The 21,320-nt window shown below is 56.3% G+C and overlaps 6 protein-coding genes across 6 annotated transcripts; 3 read left to right on the forward strand and 3 right to left on the reverse strand.

Moving 5' to 3' along the window:
- Window positions 1-202: 202 nt before the first annotated feature.
- Window positions 203-1,528, forward strand: N656DRAFT_720108 (26S protease regulatory subunit 6B; the record flags this gene model as incomplete). Its single annotated transcript, XM_064812427.1, has 2 exons — window positions 203-498; window positions 559-1,528. 2 exons carry the CDS (start codon window positions 203-205, stop codon window positions 1,526-1,528), a joined length of 1,266 nt encoding a protein of 421 aa, XP_064664990.1.
- A 1,296-nt stretch (window positions 1,529-2,824) lies between these two features.
- Window positions 2,825-4,598, reverse strand: N656DRAFT_849455 (uncharacterized protein; the record flags this gene model as incomplete). The annotated part of the gene is made up of 1 exon (XM_064819344.1): window positions 2,825-4,598. The coding sequence occupies exon 1, from the start codon at window positions 4,352-4,354 to the stop codon at window positions 2,825-2,827; it is 1,530 nt and encodes a 509-aa protein (XP_064664991.1). The 5' UTR covers window positions 4,355-4,598.
- A 5,065-nt stretch (window positions 4,599-9,663) lies between these two features.
- On the reverse strand, window positions 9,664-11,503 carry N656DRAFT_720134 (phosphatases II; the record flags this gene model as incomplete). The annotated part of the gene is made up of 2 exons (XM_064812428.1): window positions 9,664-11,060; window positions 11,128-11,503. 2 exons carry the CDS (start codon window positions 11,501-11,503, stop codon window positions 9,664-9,666), a joined length of 1,773 nt encoding a protein of 590 aa, XP_064664992.1.
- Window positions 11,504-12,885: 1,382 nt separating this feature from the next.
- On the reverse strand, window positions 12,886-14,676 carry N656DRAFT_772609 (RCC1/BLIP-II; the record flags this gene model as incomplete). Its single annotated transcript, XM_064813945.1, has 1 exon — window positions 12,886-14,676. The coding sequence occupies one exon, from the start codon at window positions 14,674-14,676 to the stop codon at window positions 12,886-12,888; it is 1,791 nt and encodes a 596-aa protein (XP_064664993.1).
- Window positions 14,677-15,124: 448 nt separating this feature from the next.
- On the forward strand, window positions 15,125-18,260 carry N656DRAFT_849458 (Sec34-domain-containing protein; the record flags this gene model as incomplete). Its single annotated transcript, XM_064819345.1, has 5 exons — window positions 15,125-15,238; window positions 15,311-15,618; window positions 15,672-16,011; window positions 16,069-17,004; window positions 17,066-18,260. The coding sequence occupies 5 exons, from the start codon at window positions 15,125-15,127 to the stop codon at window positions 17,783-17,785; spliced, it is 2,418 nt and encodes an 805-aa protein (XP_064664994.1). The 3' UTR covers window positions 17,786-18,260.
- Window positions 18,261-18,422: 162 nt separating this feature from the next.
- N656DRAFT_763460 (GMC oxidoreductase) lies at window positions 18,423-20,925 on the forward strand. Its single transcript, XM_064813297.1, has 2 exons — window positions 18,423-18,981; window positions 19,037-20,925. The coding sequence occupies exons 1-2, from the start codon at window positions 18,901-18,903 to the stop codon at window positions 20,735-20,737; spliced, it is 1,782 nt and encodes a 593-aa protein (XP_064664995.1). The 5' UTR covers window positions 18,423-18,900; the 3' UTR covers window positions 20,738-20,925.
- The last annotated feature ends 395 nt before the right edge of the window (window positions 20,926-21,320 follow it).

Raw genomic sequence — 21,320 nt, forward strand, 5'->3', positions numbered from 1 at the left:
ACAAGGCGAAAGCAACCGTCGAACAGCAAAGAAAGCGTGAAACCTCCATACACCAGCTTAGACAGCGAATCGATCCGCGATTACACACACCGCACGTTTGCTAGTATCAACACCAAGAGTTGCATTTTGGACTATCCCCGTCTCAGGCACCCTCGCAGATTCTTCCAAGCAAACAACTCGATAATCAGACACAGCCTGCAAAATGGGAGACATCCTCGCCGAGAACGCAGGCAACTACGTCCAGCCGCACAAGAAGAACGGGCCGTCAACGATTCCAAGCATTGAGAACTTCGAAGGCGTGCCAACAGAAGGCGGCGATGACTACGCGACGCTCAAGCGGCTGCAACGACAGCTCGAATACATCCAGCTGCAAGAGGAGTATATCAAGGACGAGCAGAGGAGTCTGAAGCGTGAGCTGGTCCGGGCACAGGAGGAGATCAAGCGCATTCAGAGTGTTCCCCTAGTTATCGGCCAGTTTATGGAGGCCATCGATCAGAAGTAGGTTCTCTCTGTTTTCGTGCCATGCCGCTGTCAGCCGGGCTAACGCTCCATCTCCAGTACCGGCATTGTCCAATCCAGCACTGGGTCTAATTATGTCGTCCGTATTCTCTCAACGCTTGATCGTGAGAAGTTGAAGCCATCCTCCTCGGTCGCCCTCCACCGTCACTCCAATGCGCTGGTCGACATCCTCCCGCCCGAGGCCGACTCGTCCATCGCCATGCTCGGCGCCGACGAGAAGCCCGACGTGACGTACGCCGACGTTGGCGGTCTCGACATGCAGAAGCAGGAGATCCGGGAAGCCGTTGAGCTTCCGCTGACCCACTTTGACCTCTACAAGCAGATTGGCATCGACCCGCCGCGCGGCGTGCTCCTGTACGGCCCGCCGGGCACGGGCAAGACAATGTTGGTCAAGGCGGTCGCCAACTCGACGACGGCCAACTTCATCCGCGTGGTCGGGTCCGAGTTCGTACAAAAGTACCTGGGCGAGGGCCCGCGCATGGTGCGCGACGTGTTCCGCATGGCGCGCGAGAACGCGCCGGCCATCATCTTCATTGACGAGATTGACGCCATCGCGACCAAGCGCTTCGACGCGCAGACAGGCGCCGACCGCGAGGTGCAGCGCATCCTGCTCGAGCTGCTCAACCAGATGGACGGCTTCGACCAGACGGCCAACGTCAAGGTCATCATGGCCACCAACCGCGCTGACACGCTCGACCCGGCCCTGCTTCGCCCGGGCCGCCTCGACCGCAAGATCGAGTTCCCCAGCCTGCGCGACCGCCGCGAGCGTCGCCTGATTTTCACGACTATCGCCTCCAAGATGAGCCTCGCGCCCGAGGTCGACCTCGACAGCCTCATCGTGCGCAACGACCCGCTCAGCGGTGCCGTCATCGCCGCCATCATGCAGGAGGCCGGCTTGCGCGCAGTGCGCAAGAACCGCTACAACATCATCCAGGCCGACCTCGAAGATGCGTACAGCAGCCAGGTTAAAGGTTCGACTGACGAAAACAAGTTTGACTTTTACAAATAGACGGCCATGTTTGCTGCTTGGACAGGAAGCAGGAGCAGGACCGGGCAGAGTGATAGGCTGCTGGCCAGGGGCAGAGAGGCGATTTAGCCTGTTCCTCTTGTACGATACACTGCAAGTACTCCGTAGAAACGGGTTTGGTGGTTTAGGACGTCACTCAACCTCGCTATTATAATCACAGCGATGGATGATCATGGTGTCGAGAAACAGTTTGTACATACTAGCTCTCGTCATTCGATTTATATGCATACCTATCGTACAAGAACCTAAGGCAAATATTCTGTAATGACCTCCTGCCCATAAAGCTCACCGATACCATGATTTCAGGTAGTCTGCCCCCTTTTCCTTTGTCCTTGGTCTAACCCCTCGTTAAATGCTGGCGTTTGGCCTGGCAGCCCGTCATAAGTAGGTAATAATAGTACATGAGCCTTCTTTGCTCAATTCCAACAAGCGTTTCCCCGTTGCGCCCCCTTGGGCCCCTTCCCTGTCGTGGTATCTCTTCGCAACAAACCCGAAATTTGCTTCAGGGGGGTATCATCAGCATGAAATGGAACCAAAACAAAGCAACAGCTCGAACGTCCTCCTCGTCCGTTCCATACCCCTTTCCCCCAGTCGTACAATATATGTTGCTCCCGGTTTACTCTCCTTCTAACTCCCTGCCGGGAATATCTCGTCTCATCTCATGCCCCAAAAAACAAGCCTCCCAAAGAGAAGCTGGGTATATCCTCCATGCCATGCAGTCAAAAAAAAAACAACCCAAACCGAACCTATACATGCAACCCCAACCCCTTCCCCTGTTGTAATCAATGTACATGCCACATGCCATTGCCCTTACCTATCCATGCCATGCTCCGTCTATTCATGTCTTCCCTTCAAATCCCCCTTTAACCGTCCGTCAAGGCAATATGCTTTTGATTATAATGCTCGGTCGACATTCGCCGCCCGTTTCCGGGCAGGTCAAATCGCCGCTTGTTCTGATGAAGAATTGTCGCAGAGTTCTGTTCGTGACCGAGGTGTTAAGTCGCGATCTCGGGCCAGGATCATAGCCAGTTGCCTAATGGTTGACATCTGTTGACCAAGGGCGGCCTCCTAGGATATGTTGAAACGGTGCGTGTGTTCAACGCAGCCGAATAAAATTATGGCGTTCGTGGATGGTGTTGAAACAGAGGGTTCTCGTCGCCCCCTTTCTCCGGGAAAAGGAACGATTGTCGTAACCTGACCTGACCGGGATGGTACCGGCCGACCAGAAAAATAATACAAAGGTGAACCATCCACTCGGAACACCCGCTGCCCGCTCGCTCACGAGCCAAGCACGACCCCGAGTTCAAGAAGCAGCCGCACAAACTTGGTATGCAGCTCAATGAAGAAATCCGGGAGTCCCACCAACTCGGCCAAGCCGCGCTGCTTGAGCGCGACCGCAGAGCCTCCAAACCCGCCGCCCATGCGCCGCGACAGGCCGCCCATGCCGCCCATCAGGAAGCTGCTGCTGCTGCTGCTTCCTCCCCCTCCTCCTCCCGCTCCCGAAATCACCGCGGGGGCGGCCGGCTCAGAATGGGAGAAGCTTCCGTAGCCCGGTCCCGGAACGATGGGGCTGCTGGCTGACGAACCCGTCGACTCTGCCAGCGCGCGCTCGGCCTCGGCCTCGGCCAGCTCCTGGATCCAGGACGCCATGTCCCGGAACGCGGCCGCGATGAAGGGAAACGTCTTCATGGCGAGGCGTTCCCGGTGGTTGCTGAGGGCCAAAAAGGCGTAGACGCGCTTGTGGCCTCGGGCGTGCACGTCGGGGATGCGGAAGATGTAGGCCGTGGTGTAGCCGGTCGCGGGGTCTCCGAAAAATATGGGGCCACCCGACGCTGCGGAGCCGATGCTGTGCGTCGTGACAAAGGCGGGCGTGTTCGGTGATGCGCTGGGGGTGGGCATGGCGCTTCCCGCCGAAGGTGGGCCCGTCGCGGGCGTGCGAGGGAGAGTTTCGAGCGAGAGCGTACGCAGACACGAGGCGCGGACAAAGGAGAAGGACGATGGCGAAACGGGCTCGTGGGTCGATGTGTAGTCGAGATAATGGGTGTGCGCATTGGCGCTGGTGCTAGAGGAGCTCGCGCTGGATCGCGATGTCACGGAGATGGATGTTCCAGTGCGACGGTGTGACTGCCGTGGCCGGGTGTTGGACTCGTCCTCAGACGGCGCCGACGACGAAGACTCTGAGGTCGGCGGCGAGGTCCTGTCAACGCCCTTGAACACGCGCGCACATGGCGCCCGGGTTCGCAGTGTGGGACCGCGCTCGGGTCGTGGTTCGACGCCCAATTCGCTACCACCCTCTTGTCGTTTCGGTAATGTCAAGGCGCAGTTCTCGCAAGGCCCAGCACGCCGGGTCACGTATTCGTCATATGTCCTGCGGAAGCCCGACTCCTGGCGCGGCTTCTGCTGTTGTGCGGCGGGGCCCGGGGGCATGCGGGGGCTTTGTGGGGGGGTCTCAATGGCAGAGCCGGAAGCTGCAGTAGTCCGGGCTGCTTGGCGGAGGGAGGCACGGTGGGCTTGAGCCTCCTGCTCGGATGCAGGTACAGACGAGCTCCGGTGCGGGCCGGCAAAGTCAAGTCGGCGCAAGGCTTCGGTGATTGCAGTGGTCGTGTGCGCGGATTCGCTGGAAGTTGGGACACCGGAGCGAGGCCTGTCGCGGCCAACCACGGTACTTGTACACGTGCTACCATGCAGCTCGTCGTCATAGCATGCCTTGCAGGGGACCGGCAGCCCCTCGGTCACCATCAAGGGCGTGGGCCCGTGAAGGTCACAATAATGGGCCAAGCAGAGCTGGATATGAGATGTTAGCCTCATGGTCAGATGGCAAAGTCGACATTGGGCGGGTTGGGCTGCGGCTGATGGTTAGATTGAGAAGGAGAGGAGAAGGCCATCGGGCGGCAGTGCAAAGAAAGGGCAGTGCCCCCTTAATGTGCGTCGAGGGCGCGCCTCGGGGGGAATGCTCTCGAGTCCGGACCCGACGTGCCCAATTATCAATCCAACTTGCTGGGACTGCCGCACGTGGGGAGATGCAACCAGCGAAAGAAACAAGGAGCCATCATACGGCGCCGCCTCCGTGGGGGCCACCCCAAGGCAGCCGTCCCCCCGGGTTAAGCAACACGTTATAAGTGAGGCGGTGAGCTTGTTGGGTTGCATCCACAGGCGCGCGACCAGGGCAAACGGCATTGTCTCTGAGGTTGGGCAATGGAGGGGTGTCAGATTGCGATGAGGGGAGCGGCAGACTCACAATCAACGTCATGATTGGTGTTTTATCTTATCGAGCCGTCATAGTCGCTATTCTGTTGGTTTAAACGGTTTGGGGGTTTATTAGTGTTCGACAATTGGTGGTATGGCTATGTTGAGCGGCAAAGGAGCTCCAAGCTGTGTTTTCAGCAGCTGTCGCAACAGAGCTACGGAGATGTAAAGCGGATAGTGCGGGTAGCGCGCGAAGAGGTGGCGAGGCCCGGATGCGTTGCGCTGAAAGTGATGGCGGGGAATAAATCGATAAAGAGAGAGTGGCCGTCGTCTCGGTAAGCACACAATTTCCGGTTCTGGGACCGTCCGCTCTGCCGGGTGTTGGTGCCAGTCGCCGTCTTACCTCTTGTCCTCGCCGTACTGTGGTGTATGTATGTACAATACGAAGTACGTCGTTGTGAAATAGGGAATTGCGCGCCGTGGCGTAGGCGCCCAGGATTTTCAACTTGTCCGAATTACTGATGGCGAGGTCTCGACATGTGCCAATGGACCGGGCTGGACACTTTGTGTTGTGACTTGTGAGCTGATCAGAGTGACGCACGACGCGATACCACGTTGTGGAGGCAGATCGCAGTTCAGCGAAAGTTATGGGCTTCGGGCCTCGGACGAGAGAGCTTCAACCTCGGAATAAGATGTCGCGAGCCATGGCAGCCCATGCAAAGAGGTGTCTGCCCAACCGATAAGAGGGCCCCGCGCTCGACGAATCGAGGGAAAGTATCCCGACGAAGTACTGAAGGTGTATACACCGGTGCTATAGGTGTATTAGTACTCACTCGTCGAAGGGTTTCCGGGCAGCTGAGATGGTGCTTGGTCCCGGTACGAGGAAACGACCCTTAGGCAATGTACGTAAAGCAAATATGGAAGGTGTTGCACAGGCTGATCAGGTCTCGAAGTATGGAGACCAAGGAGATGCAGGGCTGATCGGGTCCCTTATAGGAATTGAAGAATCCTTCCAGAAGGCCGATGGTGGATACCTGCGGAGTACCTACTTACACTAACTCGTTCTTTGCCTAATTCGGCCCCCTTGGCCGGCTCTTCCGGCCGTTGCCAATCCCAAGATCTGTTTGGTACGAAGGGACCTACGGGATTGTAGTTTTGTATGTACCGTACCATACTTTAGGTACTTTAGAGGTAACTCAATATCCTTACAGTCAAGACGAGAACCATAGGTTGGCGCCAGCATGCTTCGAGATGGCGCTTTCTATGCACTCTTGCTGTCCGAAATTTGATGAGACGGCTGATGCGCTCCTTCTTCCTGTTCCGAGTCCCATTTTACGACGTATGTAACCAGGGGCTAAACTACCAGGGTTCGGCGTCCCATTTCGGGACGACCTCCCGTCAAAGCATGGACATGCCCGCGTGCCCAGACACCACCCTGTCAAGACAACGCAGCAATCCAGGATGCCTCAAAGTTTGGTAACTTTGGTTATTCAACTTCCGAAGCTTTTCTCGGGAAGCACTGTTGTGTATGTACATACATATGTATGTACACCAGCACATGGCACGGCCCAGACAGGTGAGGGTCGGCACGGCGAATGCACCCCGCACAGTCCAAGCAGCTGCAGCTCAATCCGATTCCCCAGGTCCCGCGGCACGCGATCGGATCCTCCCGACTGTGATATCTTACTCGGTCTTCCATTCCCTGGATGGTATCCCTCGTTGCTCGGGGGTATAATTACTCTAGCCGACCTGGACAACTTCCATCTACATCTTTTCGTAGTTTACACTGGTTCAAGGCGTCGCTGAACCCTTCAAATTGCCCTATGCCTACGCGAAGACAATTGTGGAGACCCGCGTTTTCTGTCCGTGCGAAATTACGCAGTACTACCGTATCTGATGTTACACGGCGCTTGCACACCTGGTCTAAGACTCGGGCCGTGGGTCTTCCCACGTGAAAGACACCCCTCGCTTTGAGGGGAACAAACAACAGGAATAGAGAACAGAGTTTTACCTAGTCCTTGATGATTTCAGAATTGGAAGCGAATTGGAGAAATATCCAAGAAGAGTCAATTATATCCACTCTCGCATGGTGAGGCTGTTGTATTAAGGTAAGCTACCGAACTGACTCACGCTTTTCTCTGAATTTGCGGCATGTCCCGAACAACATTCAAGAACACGCCTCGGTGTTCAGCGACGGTAACAAACAAAGGAAGGAAGGACCGGCGAATCGGGAGGATGAGATGTCATCCAGCACTCACCTGGTGACCACCTTGCCCTTGCCAGCTTTAGCTTTTCCCGATCCTTTGGTCCTGATCAACGGCGGCAGTAACTGCATCCGATGCAATCACTGGCGCTTTGTAGTGTAAGCCTTCATCCGGCTTGGGGGATGGATGTGCTCCATTGTCTCGTTTTGGCATTGAGCTATCAAGCAGCCTGTCTACAGCTCCGTAGTAGGGCCCTTCGACGTGGCTGGAACGCCCCTAGTGACGTTGAACAGCCATATTACACCCGCTGTCATTAACTGGCAGGCTGCATGGCAGCGACGCAATCATGCCCCTCGAGTTGATACTCCACTCACGACTCAAGGATGACAGGTTACCCGCATTATCGGGCCTTCTGAAAGCTCGCGGGACGAATCAAGCAGGGAAAAGTATTGACGAGCGTTTGGCATTCCATTACTGAAGGTTTTCAGTATAGCTCGGAAATACACACACCTCGACTTGTCCACCGAAGTGAACGTGCTATCCACGAGGAAAACCACTCAATTGCGCTAGCTATATGCATGACTAAAGGTACCGGTATCGGTCCAAGCTACCGGTACATCGCCTACAGGAGCATCACCTCGAGCAATCCTGCAACGGAACGAGCGGCGACTTTAGCCACACCGGTCCGATTTCCTGTCCCTTCCTATGTTACAACTTACGTACGTGTGTAGTTCTGTCCGCAGTTCTTGGCGCTCCATGTCCAGTCCCGGCAGTTTCGCTTTGGCTCGCTTCCAGGCCGAAACCGTTGCGTGGAGACCATGCGTAGTATAGTGTTGTATGTACGGAGGAACGGAGTATATACCTTCGTACTGCTACATGATATAAGCGCTGCCAGTCACTGATGATGTATTTGCAATACATAAACACTACATTAGATGATCCACAACCGCAAGAGCCGTCATTTCACCAACGGACCCTGTGCATGTGCGTGGAGTAAGTGTACATAGAAGCGGGAGGGAAGAAGCCGGGGTAGAAACGGGACGGCATGTCCTGTGCCGTGTCTTCACACTGAGAATGCACTCCCCCTCTCGCTTTCCAATTTCCTATCCCGACCATATACCTCCGTACACTACTGTATAACCCACCATTCTCTACCCAGCTCCGAGCTATAATTATCACTCCAGTGACGACGACTCCTCCATGGCTTAATCTATTTTCACGTGGCATCCGTAATATAAGGCTTAACTACAGCTGTAACGTAGGACTGCGTCGGTAGCCGGCTATCAAATACATTGCACGCTTTGCTTCCGGATGACATGGTCGTGTTGTCCATGTATGTATCCGCATCCCGGATTGCAATTTCCTAGCTACTAATCAATGGAAGGGGACAATACTTCGTACATACATGTTTGTCTACCGTAGTATGCTCTACTTTGACAGGGGTCGGAGTCATAAATGTCCCCGTCACAGGAAAAAGTGAAAAGGCAGAAGGGAAAAGATACTGACGGAGAAGCCCTTCTCAGACATGGAATGGAAGAAAAAGAGAAAAAGAACATACAACACCAGGGATTCGCTGGTCGTCACCGACCCAACTACTAATCTGGCCCTTACTGGTTTATCTAGGGGAGAGCGGACGGGATCCCGAGTTTTCCAGTAGGTATGGTCGTATGTATCAGAATGTTTCCCTGTTTCTCCTTATATAGGAGTAGTCTGTTGGAAGCACAGCAGTAGGATAGACGATAGAGGGTTATGTAGATGGTTATATGTACACATGCGGGAAAAGAAGAAAGCCCCCGTCTGCTGCATCTCGCCGGGGTATTGCTTGGCTAGCACATCAAATCCCGCAGGGTGCTGAAGGGAAGTTCGGGAAGGCAGACGTTGGCGGCCGGAACATCTAGAGCGGGAAAGGAGCGTCCTTTGGGAAAAGCCGAAGAAAAAGACGAAATCGTCGTGAACGGGGCGCAGCGGCGCCACCAAACTTACAAATGGTATACCCCTGCTTGTACAATACAAACATCGGGACGGCCTTATACACGCCCCCTAGCAAAAGAAAAATACTATACACTATAGCACCACTGCCGCTTTGTTGCCAAGTACCGGCCATCCCAGATATCACCGCCGTCACCTGTCTTGGCCTGTTTCCCAGGGAATGCCCAACAACATGATGGATGAAATGGAAGAGTTGGACACGGCTGGGTATCTAACAAGATCACCGCCGTTGAGGAGGAGGCTACCTCGGCACGCCGTAAGGAAAGGAAACAAAAGAGTAAGAAAGTATAAAAAAAGCGAAAAAAGAGCACAAACCCATACCACTGCCATTTCGCCCCAACCCAGCTGAATGCCAATGGCTACCCTAGTGATGCAAAATGATGCTATGATATCCCCCAGTCCATGTCCTGTCGACTCACAGATACAAAACCAACCAACCCAAGCAGAAGAAATACCCCTTCTACCCTCCATCGTACATCTATCTCCGTAGTATACATTCCTTTTACCGAACCCATATGATGACTGGCGGGCCAGCTGACCACGGACGGCACTTGCCTCGAAAGCAGCCTCTATCCGGTGATCTCCCCAGCCCATGCACCCTATAGTCAAACAAACATATGTGAAGGAGGGATAACAAGAAAGGAAGAAGTAAAAAAAAGATAAACAGCCCTGCCAACCAAGAAGCGGCAAGCGATCCGTGATGATGGATACCGCAGACGACCGAAACCGCCCACGCCCTCACTCAGCAGAGGAGTCATGGTGATCCCGATCCCGATCCTTCCCCACCAAAGCAGGATCAACCTCAAGCCTCTTGGCCGCGGGCTCATCCCCAGCCCCCGCCGCCGTCGCCGCGTCGTTATCATGATCGACCGCCGCCCCTTCAGCACGCCCCTCGCCGCCGCCACCACCGTACTTGGCCACCCACAACTGCCTCAGCACGCGGTAGATGAACAGGTACTGCGACTCGGCCTGCACCATGGTCCGTCGCTGTTCCCTCAGTTGATTGACCGTTTCAAAGATCATATCCCTCATCCCGCCAGGTGGAGGCCCTGACCCCGCCTCCTCAGCGCCGCCAGCGTCGCTACCACCACCACCACCGGGCCCCAGGGAGGGTGTATCCGTACCAGGTACAGACACGGATGCGGCGGGATTTACATCGTCATAGTTGGCCAGGGCGCCGGACTCAAGCTCCCGCATGAGATGCTCCAGCGCGATGAAGGTCCCGCTGCGCCCCACCCCCGCGCTGCAGTGCACGATGCGCGGGTTGCCCGGCCCGGCGTTCTTCTCGCGGGAAAGGCGCATAAGGGTGAAAAAGCTGTCGAGGTCTGATAGGGAAGGGACGCCAAAGTCGGGCCATTTTTTGTAGAGGAAGTGGTAGACTGTTCGTTCTTCTGGTTCGGTGGTGATGTCGTTATTATCTTGGTTCATTTTGTCCTCACCGCCGCCGTCCCCGTCAGTCGTGTCCGGTTTTGACGGGGTCGGCCTTGCGGAGTTGGGAGACTCCATCCTGACATCGGAATCTGCCTCCTTGTTCTCGCTGTCTTCTACCGTGGTTTCGGGTACCTTGGTGACCTTGATCTGCACCTGTGGCCGCGAGAGCACGCGGATGACCAGCTTCCGCAGCTCAATGGCATCCCCGGCCGGCGTCTCCTCCATACCCTCGCACCGCACGGTGGCTCTGAACCCGTCGCCAAACTCGTCATGCCTGTTGATCTCGAGAGGGGGGTCGTCCTTGCTGCGCGGAAAGTAAGGGAAGCATTTTTCCATGTTCCCTTCGTGTGTCTCTGTCAGCATCACGATGACGGCAGGGTCCTGTAGCTGTTCAAACACCATGCGCCAGACATGGTCCGTCGATACTTGCTTGGGGCCTTGCATAGCGATGTATCGGTCGGGCTCGGCGCCGTTGGACGGTGTGAGAACGATCGGCGAGGCATTGATGTAGTCTACATGACCATCAGGCACCTGCAGCTTGATCCGGTTGTTCTGCCACGGCTGTACATTCATGTACCTGTCCAAAGTCTTGAGATGTGGTCCGGTGACGCGAGCCCAGCGGAAGTCGGGTGATGGGTTGTTGATGGATTGCAGTAACCGATTCCGTTCGCGCCATACCAGCTCATAAAACCTCTTGAGAATCTCTGCAGGGCCAGGTTAGTCCCTTACGGTTTCGAGCAATCGGGGAAGGAGAAGACATTGTAAACCCACCATCGTCGCTCAGATTCAGAAAAGCGGGCATTTTAGGCGGCGTCGCGGCCTTCTGCCCTTGGTCGCCCTCGTTATCAGTCTTCAGAGATAACGGAGAGACCGGCCGGCCATCGGCGCTTTCGCGGGCCAGCACGTCCTGCGCCTCGGCCGGCGAGTGGGGAAGGGATGCAGGCGGCGAATCGCGCGCCCTCTTGCCGGACGAGCGATGGAACACTCTAAAGGGACTAAGCTTCTGGAGCTGCCGCATAGGCGATCCAGGCTGCAAATCACCTGGCGAAGTGGTTGTCGCCGCCTTTTTGGCTGGGAGATCGCTCGTGATCAATGTCGGAGCGCCAACATCCTTTCGGCGTCGGTGAAACCTGGGGATGTGGTCCATTCCGGAATTAGCGATGCTGCGCCGTCTCACGGATGACGTCGCCAGTCGCAGCGCCGGTGATGGTAACGTGGGGAAGTATACGGCCCGCAAAGGCCGGCTCGGCCTCGAGAGTGTTTATACCGTGGTGCCGTTCAAGTTTGTGGCGAATGTAGGGGTACTCCGCTACCCAGCCGGCGGGCGGTTTTGAAGTCGACCAGGGCTCAAGTGATTGAACGGCAACCGTGTTCCTGGCAATTGAGAGCAGCTACGGCGGGATCAAGCGACTTAACCGTAAGCACGTGCGAAGATGCAGGTGCAGGAACTCAGGAGGTCGATCCACTGTATCCGTATGGCGGAACCGCACACGCGCAACCGTTTAATGCCTTCTGCAAGTCAAATCCGACAGTTGGTTCCAAATGGGAACGGCGATCGCTCGTTCAGAGTGCGGCTCGTGGCTGATGTTTTGAGAATAGGGGATCCTCTTCCGACGGAATTGGTTGGATGTTGGTTTCGTAATTGAGGTGGCAAATTTCGAGTCGCACATAGGAAAGAAGGAATCGTGACTCTGGAATGGAAATGGCTTCAGAATTGATGTGCAGCTCCAGAGACAAGCGTCGCAGATGCGCACGAGGGAGCTATGGTATCCGTAGTTACAATACGATACACGCACTCGGTGTATTGTTCTGGAATGGGACAAAAGATCTTGACCCGACAATCCCGTCGGGGGAAGACCCACTTGTCAAGCAAAGGGTCTCCGGCCCGACTGCTTGGCACGAGGTTCCACCCTAACCCACCCATCGATCCCATCGACGGTCAGCCCCACGCAAATGTCCACCTGCATTTCCGGCGTGCCAGTCCAAGATAATCACACGCGAGTCCCTTAACTCCGGACATCTACCCGTTTGGCAACCCTACATACACACCTGGTTTCCAATATTTGCAGGGGAAAAGCCATTTTAAATGAAAGAATGAATCCTGGGTGTCTCAGCTAGTTATTCCCGCCCGTCATTGATGACAGCTGGAAACAGAAGATATTGCGAAAAGCAGTCTCCTTTTTAATCTACTTCCTAAAATAGCCTACACCATCGGTCAGCTAGGTCATGCCCCTTGCTCACCGGCCGCCCACTGGCAGCCGCGGCTGGGGACTGATGAAGATCGGGCTCGTGTGCTTACGCTACACAAGAGCGTCCGGCAACCCCAGAATCATTTAAATTCAATAGTTCGATTGTCCGCGGACTGGAGAAATGCGAAGCGTGGAGAGGTTTTGACAATACGGAGTAACTATCCCCCCATATAGGAGTTACAGGGAAAAAGTGGAGAGACAAGAACGCATGAACACCACAGACTCCGTCCAACCCTATCCAATACGTAGTACAAATGTATGAGACAAGAGTTGGGTTCAATCAAGCACCCGAGTACACAGCCGTGACATAGCGTCCGCACTCGACCCTTTGTTCAACGCTCGCCGTCCTACCTTTTCCGTCCTCGCCCAAACGCACCGTCTTCCTCGGCGCGATCTGGAGCCGGTGCCTGTCCTCGGCATCGCCCGGCATTTCATCCAGCGGGGCAATGTACACGGGCGTGCTCACATTGTTGCGCTTACCGGTCCCCAGCTGGTAGTGTTCGTTGCCGCCCCACAGCAGGAGGTCGGCGCCAAAATTGGTGTCGTTGACAGACATCTTGCCCGAGGCATCGACGTGCGTGAAGTTGTCGAGCACGGCGCACGCGTGCGTGCCGCCAACGGCGATGCGGGAGAGTCGGATGGGTACCACGCGGTTGGTGGCCTCGTCGTATTCGTAGAGTTCCGATAGGGCCTTGATTCGGGTCGGCAGGGCCGAAACGTGGGTCCACTTGCCCGTGCCGAGACTGCCGTGAATGCCCTCGCCGCACGCCCACGTGTCTGCCGAAACCCTGCCGAGCTGGGCTATTTCGGTGGGGTTCTCGCCGCGGACTCTGGTCGCGTCTACCGTGAAGAAGCTGTTGAGACCGCCGGCGGCGATGGAGGTCACCTTGGGCATCAGGTTCGTGCCGCTGTAGAGCTTGTTGATGGGAAGCTGGGAAGGGGTGTCAACGTGGAAGGCCCCGACCTCGGGCTCAAACCCGAGTTGGCCGAAGCTGTTATCGCCAAAGGAGAAAAGCCGACCCTCGCAGTCGAGAGCCAGCGAATGGAAGTCTCCAGTAGCAATCGCTTTGATGTTGAATCCGCGAAGGCCGGCCACCTCGTGGGGCTGGTCGTACGGTCCTGCAGGCCGCGTGTTCCAGGTTAGGCCTGGGATGCCAAGCTGGCCTTTAGAGGGGAACGCCTCGGAGCTCGAGACGGCCGAGTAGACGCGGCCCTTGGAGGTCAGTAGGAGGCAATGCTCAAGTCCGCTCTTTATGTCGACAATCTTTTCACCCCAGCCCAAGTTCTCGGGTTTGAGAGACCGGTAGCTGGTAGGCGAGGTTTCTGTCCAGAGAGGGAACCAAGACTTGCGCGTCTCCTTCGGGCCCGACTCCTGGTCCGACTTGGCGATTGGGATTGAATAGACGGATCCATTGGATGCGAGAGCAATAATGCGGTCCCGCGAAACCGCGAGCTTGGTGATATCCTTGCCCTTGAGCGTCACCTCGGGCGTAGTCGCATCCCTGGAAAAAGCAGCACCCCACTGCACGAGATCGCCCTGCTCATTCACGGCGGCTCCAGAGTCGCGGTCCACTTTAAGATCTCGCAGGATTTGGCCATCGAAGTAGGGGATCCGGCGGGGGGTCTTGATGACGGTCTCCTGTGAGCCAGGGGCAACCACTCCGCCGGCGTTCGAACCCCAAGCGTAGACGCCGGGGTGCTCCCAGCTTTTCTTGACCTGCAGGTGTTGCGAGCTCAATTGGTCGCGGCCCTCCTCCTTGGAGCTAGGCTTCTTTCGCGGCTTCTCGTAGCCAATCTCGGCCTTTGCAAGCGTATCGGAGTCAGGGGCGATGAGAGGGCGGTAGATTGGCATCCCGCCGAGAGCGTAGCGCCAATAAAGGTACATACCGGCCGCTCCGCCTGCTACCATGAATGCCGTATGGCGGATAAAAGAGCCAAGCGTGGGTCGGGGTCCCCGGGGCGATGAACTCGCATGGCGAGCCCAATGGCGAGCCCATTGCGAAGGGCGCGCGGCAGCCGGCCGGAGAGATGATGGGCGCAGAGCAACCCTGGATAACGCCGGTGAAGCCATGCTGGTTCTCTCGGGAGTATTGGTTCTGGTGGTTGTCCCGCTCAATTTTGAGCCATTGTGCTAACACAACATATGCCGCTGTATGTATTGTACAGGCAGTCGTCTATTGTTGGAAATAGTGAGGTCACTTTGAGCCAAGCGGGAGCATGGAACCTCTGTCTTGAACTCACCACTGTCCTAACTCATCAGTTGAGCAATGTCAGGGTCGCGAAGGTGCCAAGCTCTGGTTTGTGCTTCCCCCGCACTGAGCTACGAAAGTACGTACCGTTGGTCCGTTACAGTACGAATTCCAGAACGGGTAACAACAAAAGCGGGCCAGTTCCTCAATCCAGTCCACCAGGGTTCCTGCTGCAATTTGTCCCGATGCGGGACGCCAGACGAAGGAGGGAAGAGATCCGTAGCTACTTTACTGGCTGGTGTCGGCGCTGGGTTGGTCAGCACGCTCAACATGTACGAGGACTCCTGGTACAGCTTCGTGCCCGAGTTTCAGCACCGAACGGCGCCCTCTGCTTCCCAAACCACCGGCCACCGACGAAAGGAATCGCTCCTGCAGCAGCCAAATGTACGTTGGCGTTTATTTCCTACCTAGTGTTGGCCGTGAACTGGACCGTCTGACAAGCCTTGGACCGGGAAGGGCGCCATCGAACATGCCGACAATGCGAACTCGTTACCAGCGCTTTTTGAAGACCAGGACCGCGACAAGTCACCGCCCGAACCGACGCTGTCGCGGAGGGCCAAGTCGTACTCCGATTTCTACGACATTGTGAGGGCACACCTCGCCGGCCATAGCCCCAAAAAGAGGCGGAAGAGAAGGCGGAATGACCGAAGCTGGGAGGCGCTAGCGGTCCCCGAATCGGTGGCTGCGCGTTTGCCTGGCGAAGAGGAGAGCCATGGCGACGCCTTGGAACAAGAGCTGCTGCGGGCAAGCCAGCAGGAATACTTGTACGTGGGAGAACAAACCAGCATGCCCTTCAAAATCTTGACGAGGATTCTAGGCTCTACGAGGACGAACTTGCCATGACCGAGCGCCATCTCCAGTCTCTCATCGCCGACGCCGACAGCGCTCTCAAGGTGCTCGAATCGCTTGGCCAATCCTTCCGGGCCGTCGATGAGCAGACCAGCTCCTTCCAGGCGCAATGCGATGGTTTGTTGACCAAGCAGAGGCGCCTTGAAGCTCTCGCCGACTCCATGAGTAATGATCTCTCGTATTACGCCTATCTCGAACCCATCACCAGGCGACTCAACGCTCCTGGTGCAGGCCGCCTGGTCGACGGGAGTGAATTCACAAAGATTCTGTCAACTTTAGACTCTTGTACAGACTTCATGGCCACTAATGTTAGTCACTTCACCCGTCCCAAGTGCCATGGTTCTCTGGACTGACATGACCGGCAGCCCTCGTACCGGGATGCCGAGACTTACCTTGCACGCTATCAGGCGCTTTTAACCAAAGCATTGCACTTACTCGAAGTGGGCTTCACCAACCACCTCAACAAGGTGTCGGCCGAGATTTCTCGCCAGATTGCTGCAACACAGTCCGAGTCGGCGCGCCACGCCCTTGCCTATGGCCGCTTCGAGGAGATAGTGCTCGAGTCGTACTTTTTGGTTCCGAACCTCCAAACTGTGGTGCGGAACGCCTACGACCAAGACGGCCAGCCGTCATCGGATCCGAAGGCCGAAATATACGCCAACACAGCGAGCAACCTGTTCCACTCCTACTGGGCGGCCAGGGAGCGCGATCTAAAGCCCATCATCCAGCACGATCTGGATACCTTCAAGACGGAAGCCAAAGAATCAATCGAGACAGCCGCAAGAAACTATGTGAAGCAATGCTTCGAGAGCTCTCACAACGAAGCCTCCCTCTTCCGGAAGATCTTTTCCATTGAGGCTCAGTACTCGACAGATCCCAGGTCTGCCTATGCAGTTCTCAAATCGCACCAGCGCTCAGTGCTGACGGGCACAAATGTAACGCCAATCGCCTCCAATCTCCAGGCGGTCCTACAGTCCAGTGATTTGCAGACCATCTGCAATTTCGTCGGATGGATAACCAATGAGTACCTGCTCCTTGATTACGACGAAGAAGAGACACCATTCACGAGCCGCTGCCGAGAGCTGACGGCCCGGCTCCTCTCGGAGCACCTCTGGACTTTCACAGATGGCTTCTTTGACGTTGAGATCAGCAAGCGGATAACAAAAGCTGCCGTTCCGCCCGAAGCGCTGAAGATTGGGCCGGTGAGCAACGGCGACATCGCCTCCAACGCCTTCCCTCCCATAAAGCGCGCGCTGGAGCTCCTTGTCATGTTTGATCAGTCGATGCCCAAGGAGCGATGTGTAAGTTTGGCATCTCGATTCGTTTAGCAACCGAGACTAATATCCACAACCCCAAACCTAGCAACGCAACAGCCCGGTCGTCTTCAAGATAGTCAAGGAATCCATCGCTTCTCTCCACCGCGCCGAGGCGCGCATCAAGTCCACCAAGAACGGCACTGATCCGGACCTGTTCATGGTCAAGAACCTGCTGACGCTCAAAAACGAACTCATGACGCTTGAGATTGGCGACATGCGCAGCAACCACACCCCCGCCGCCTCCCTTGGAGCTGCTGGCCTGCAGCACTTTGCCCAGATCTGGGATACCCTCCGGCTGCCCCAGAACCTCCTCGGCGGTTTCCTCAGTTCCGCCTTTGGCAGCTTGAGCACCTACATCCCGACCCGGATCCCGGGTTCGTCTCTCTGGTCACGGAGCGGCGCCAGCACGCCTGTTGTACCGGGAATCACACCCGGTGGCGGTGGGGAGATGATGCACGATGCGAGCGAGCAACTAGACGAGGCGTTACGGCAGAGCATCTATGGCTTCACGAGGCGCTGGGCCGGGGTGCTGAACGAGGCGAGAGGAGGGGCAGGGGCGGGGGCAGGTGGTGCTACGAAGCTGGGCGGGAAGAACCTGGCCAAGGTGGAGCGGGAGCTGGATGAGATGCTGGAAAGAGCGTTTGGCGGACAGCCTGAGGTGGTGGGCAAGCTGAAGGAGGCGATCCAGATTGAGGCGCAGGCGCAGGTGCAAGCAGCTATGGGCCAGGGGCAGGGGCAGAAGAGGAGTGTTGTTACGAGGGTGTAGGGACTTGGGACTTCAATGTGAGGGCATTCGAGCCATATGTGGATTGATAGTGCTCGATGCCAGCACCACCCAAGGCGATCCTCACAGCGATCCTCACTTGTCTCTGAATGTATAGCCCCTTTTGCCTCTCCTTTTCTGCGAACTACAACTCTGTTAGCCCTTCCGAGGAGCCCGTAAAGTAGGCAAAGCTTCGGCTCAGAGCCTTGTAAACAGAGCACCTAAAGCCGCGCGATCCGGGTTACCACCAAAGGCATCCCAAACGACGGGAGACCGGCCAAGGAATGTCGAGGTGCAGATTGGGGTAACGTTAGGATTCTGGACCCTGGCGACATGATTCGAATCAACCCCGCGAACTGCGGCTTTACGTAGTACAGGGCGAAGCAGGACTAGATGTATGTACACATCCAGTCAGTGTCGTGCGAAGGAGGCACTTTGACATGCCATTTCGAGATTGACTACGTCCAAAGGAGTAACCAATGTGTGCTTGGTACCTTGCATACAGAGATGTATGTTGGTTATATTCGTACACCTGCAGGGACTACTAGACTCTGTTGGCACAATATCATATCATATTGTAATATTTGGTATTCAGGGTAGTACTCGACCCGTCTGGCCTCTCTTGGCTCTTCCCCTCTTCCCGTGCGTCCCGTCTCGATGGCATATCTACGGGCAGAGCAAGTCCATAGGAAAGAAGGTACGGTAGTGGGCATTCTGGTGAATACTTACTTATACCATACCTACTGTAGCAAGAATATATCTCCTGTTGTGACTAGAATAATAAAATTGGTCCAGATAGCGAAGCCTCTTGACACTATCCTGGACAAGTCGTGTAAGAGACATCGGTTGAGCTGTCTTGAACCAAGACGCCTTGTATGCAATATATATGTATATTCCTGCATGCGGTCAGCATCGCCGAATCCGTCGCAATTAGGTAGAATATTGGAAAGGAACTTGAGCGCCCCCCTGACCAGTTCGAGGGCAGTCATGCGCATTCCGGGATAAATAAAAGCATCATGTCCCGTCCCTCAACATCTGGGTCTCTTTTTGACTGCCCACCCGCGTTACTCGGTTTTCCCTTCGGTTGTGTTTCTCGGTGAGTCGGCTCTCGGTGCGCCATGATGAAGTTCTTGCAACCACTTGGGGCTCTCCTTGTGCTCTTGGCCGGCGTGTCCGCCAAGGACGAGACGTACGACTATGTGAGTACATGACCGTCCACCCTACGCCGAAGAGTCTCGCTTACAAGAACCCCAGATCATCGTTGGTGGCGGCACTGCTGGTACCGCGCTCGCAACCCGCTTGAGCCAAGGGCTGCCCAAATCCAAGATCCTGCTTATCGAAGCCGGGCCCGCCGCTGCCGATGAACTAAGGATCAACGTCCCCGGTCTCCGTGGGTCTATCCTAGGCACTAGCTATGACTGGAACTTCACCACGGTGCCGCAAACGTCGCTCGGCGGCCGCTCCATCGATGTCAACCGCGGCAAGGTCCTGGGCGGCTCCTCGGCCATGAACTACCTGTGCTACGACCGCGCCTCGGCCCCGGAGTACGACGCCTGGAGGGAGCTCGGCAACAAGGGCTGGGGCTGGGACGCCATGATCGAGGCCATGACCAAGTCCGAGAACTTCACCGGCTCCGACAACGACCGGCACGGCTTCACGGGGCCCATCCGCAACTATTACAACCGCGTCGTGTACCCCGTTATACGCCTGTGGCAGCCCACCGTGAGCAAGCTGGGTATCAACGTCAATGACGGAAATAGCATGGGCGGGAAACCCATCGGCGTCATGTTCCAGCCAACCAACATTGACGAGACACGCCATACCCGTTCCTACTCTGCCTCCAGCTATCTGCCGTTGGCCGGCAGGAACCTGGTCGTCAAGACCAACACGCAAGTTGCCAAGGTCAATCTGGTCAAGCGCAGGGGCCCGGGCTCGGTGTACCAAGCCACTGGCGTGACCCTGTCCAGCGGCGAGATTATCGCAGCAAACAAAGAAGTGATCTTGTCGGCCGGCTCCGTGCAGAGCCCCGGCCTCCTCGAGCTTTCCGGCGTCGGCCAGGCGGCGGTGCTCAAGGCCGCCGGAGTAAACCAGCTCATCGATCTCCCGGGAGTCGGCGAGAACTACCAGGACCACATCCGCGTGTCCAACACTTACCGTCTCAAGGAAGGCATCGACTCGTTCGACCCGCTCATCTTCGACAGCGCCGGGGCCAACGCCACGGGGGAGCTGGCAAAATGGTTGAACGGCGAGCAGTCGCTGTACGAGTACACAACCGCGGCCTACGGCTTCATGAACTGGCAGCAGCTCGGCGTCGACAGCCAGATGAAACAGCTCGCCCGCAAAACGTTCGGCCGGAGCACCAACCCCATCGACGCCAAAAAGCTCCAACACCTCGACAACCCCATCGTCCCAGCGGTCGAGATCCTGTACGAAGCCAACTTTGTCGGCGCGTTTGGCTACACCGGCGGCAAGTTCATCACGCTCATCTCCACCGTCATGCACCCCTTTGCGCGGGGCAGCGTGCACATCGACTCGCAAAACCCTGCTGCAGACAACAACAAGCCCGTCATCGACCCCGGGTACATGAGCAACGCGTACGACATTCAGGCGCTGGTGGAAGCGGCCAAGTTCGCGCGGCGCATCGCCCACACGGAGCCGATGCGGTTGGCGTGGGAGATTGAGACGGAGCCCGGCGACGAGGCCGTGCAGACGGACGAGCAGTGGGCGGATTTTGCAAGGAAGGCGATGGGCAGCTTCTATCATCCGGTCGGGACCTGCGCCATGCTCCCCCGGGGCGACGGCGGGGTTGTTGACGCCAATCTTAGGGTTTATGGTACATCCAACTTGCGCGTTGTAGATAACAGTATTATACCAGTCATTCCTTCGGCCCATATCCAGACGGCGGCGTATGGCATTGCTGAGATTGCTGCGGCTAAGATCATCGCTCAGGCTTGAGCGTGGTTATGGACTGTATGTAGCTGGCGAATTCACCTGCAAGTAACGGTGGGTTTGGAGTATCGCATGTTCTAGTCGTTCCTAAACCACTTGCCCGTAGTTGGGTGTACAGTACAGACATCGATCGGTTTGAGCTGAAGTTTGGGTACCTACCTTACCTAGTACATAGATCTCAACCGGAATCGAAGAAATTGCACATTAAGTGGTGTTCTCATCTTGTTCACCTTTACGTATCGATTGTCAAATACCCCGTAGTTCGCAGAGCTGGTGAAGTCGACAAAAAAATGAGGGCAGACTCGATCGAGGCACTATATGGCGATCCTGGAGAGCAAAGGGTAAAACCAACTACCATCTCTGGGCTCGGTGGGAACCGAGCAGCTTTCACAAGGTCCTTGTCCGCTGTGTTAGCAAAGGACCTTCTTCTCTGTGTTTCACGCTCGTTCTTGCCCGTCCTCTTTGGAGGGGCGGTTTTGAGGCTGGTGATGCGGAGAAGGCCGGGAGGCCCCGAGGGGTTCGTTTCGCTGGTTGTGGGCGAATTCGCTCTTTCAGCGCGTGGGGATATCGCTCCGCGACGACGGATCTT

Source organism: Canariomyces notabilis (genome assembly GCF_033297395.1).
Source record: "Canariomyces notabilis strain CBS 508.74 unplaced genomic scaffold N656scaffold_43, whole genome shotgun sequence".
NCBI lineage: Eukaryota > Fungi > Ascomycota > Sordariomycetes > Sordariales > Chaetomiaceae > Canariomyces > Canariomyces notabilis.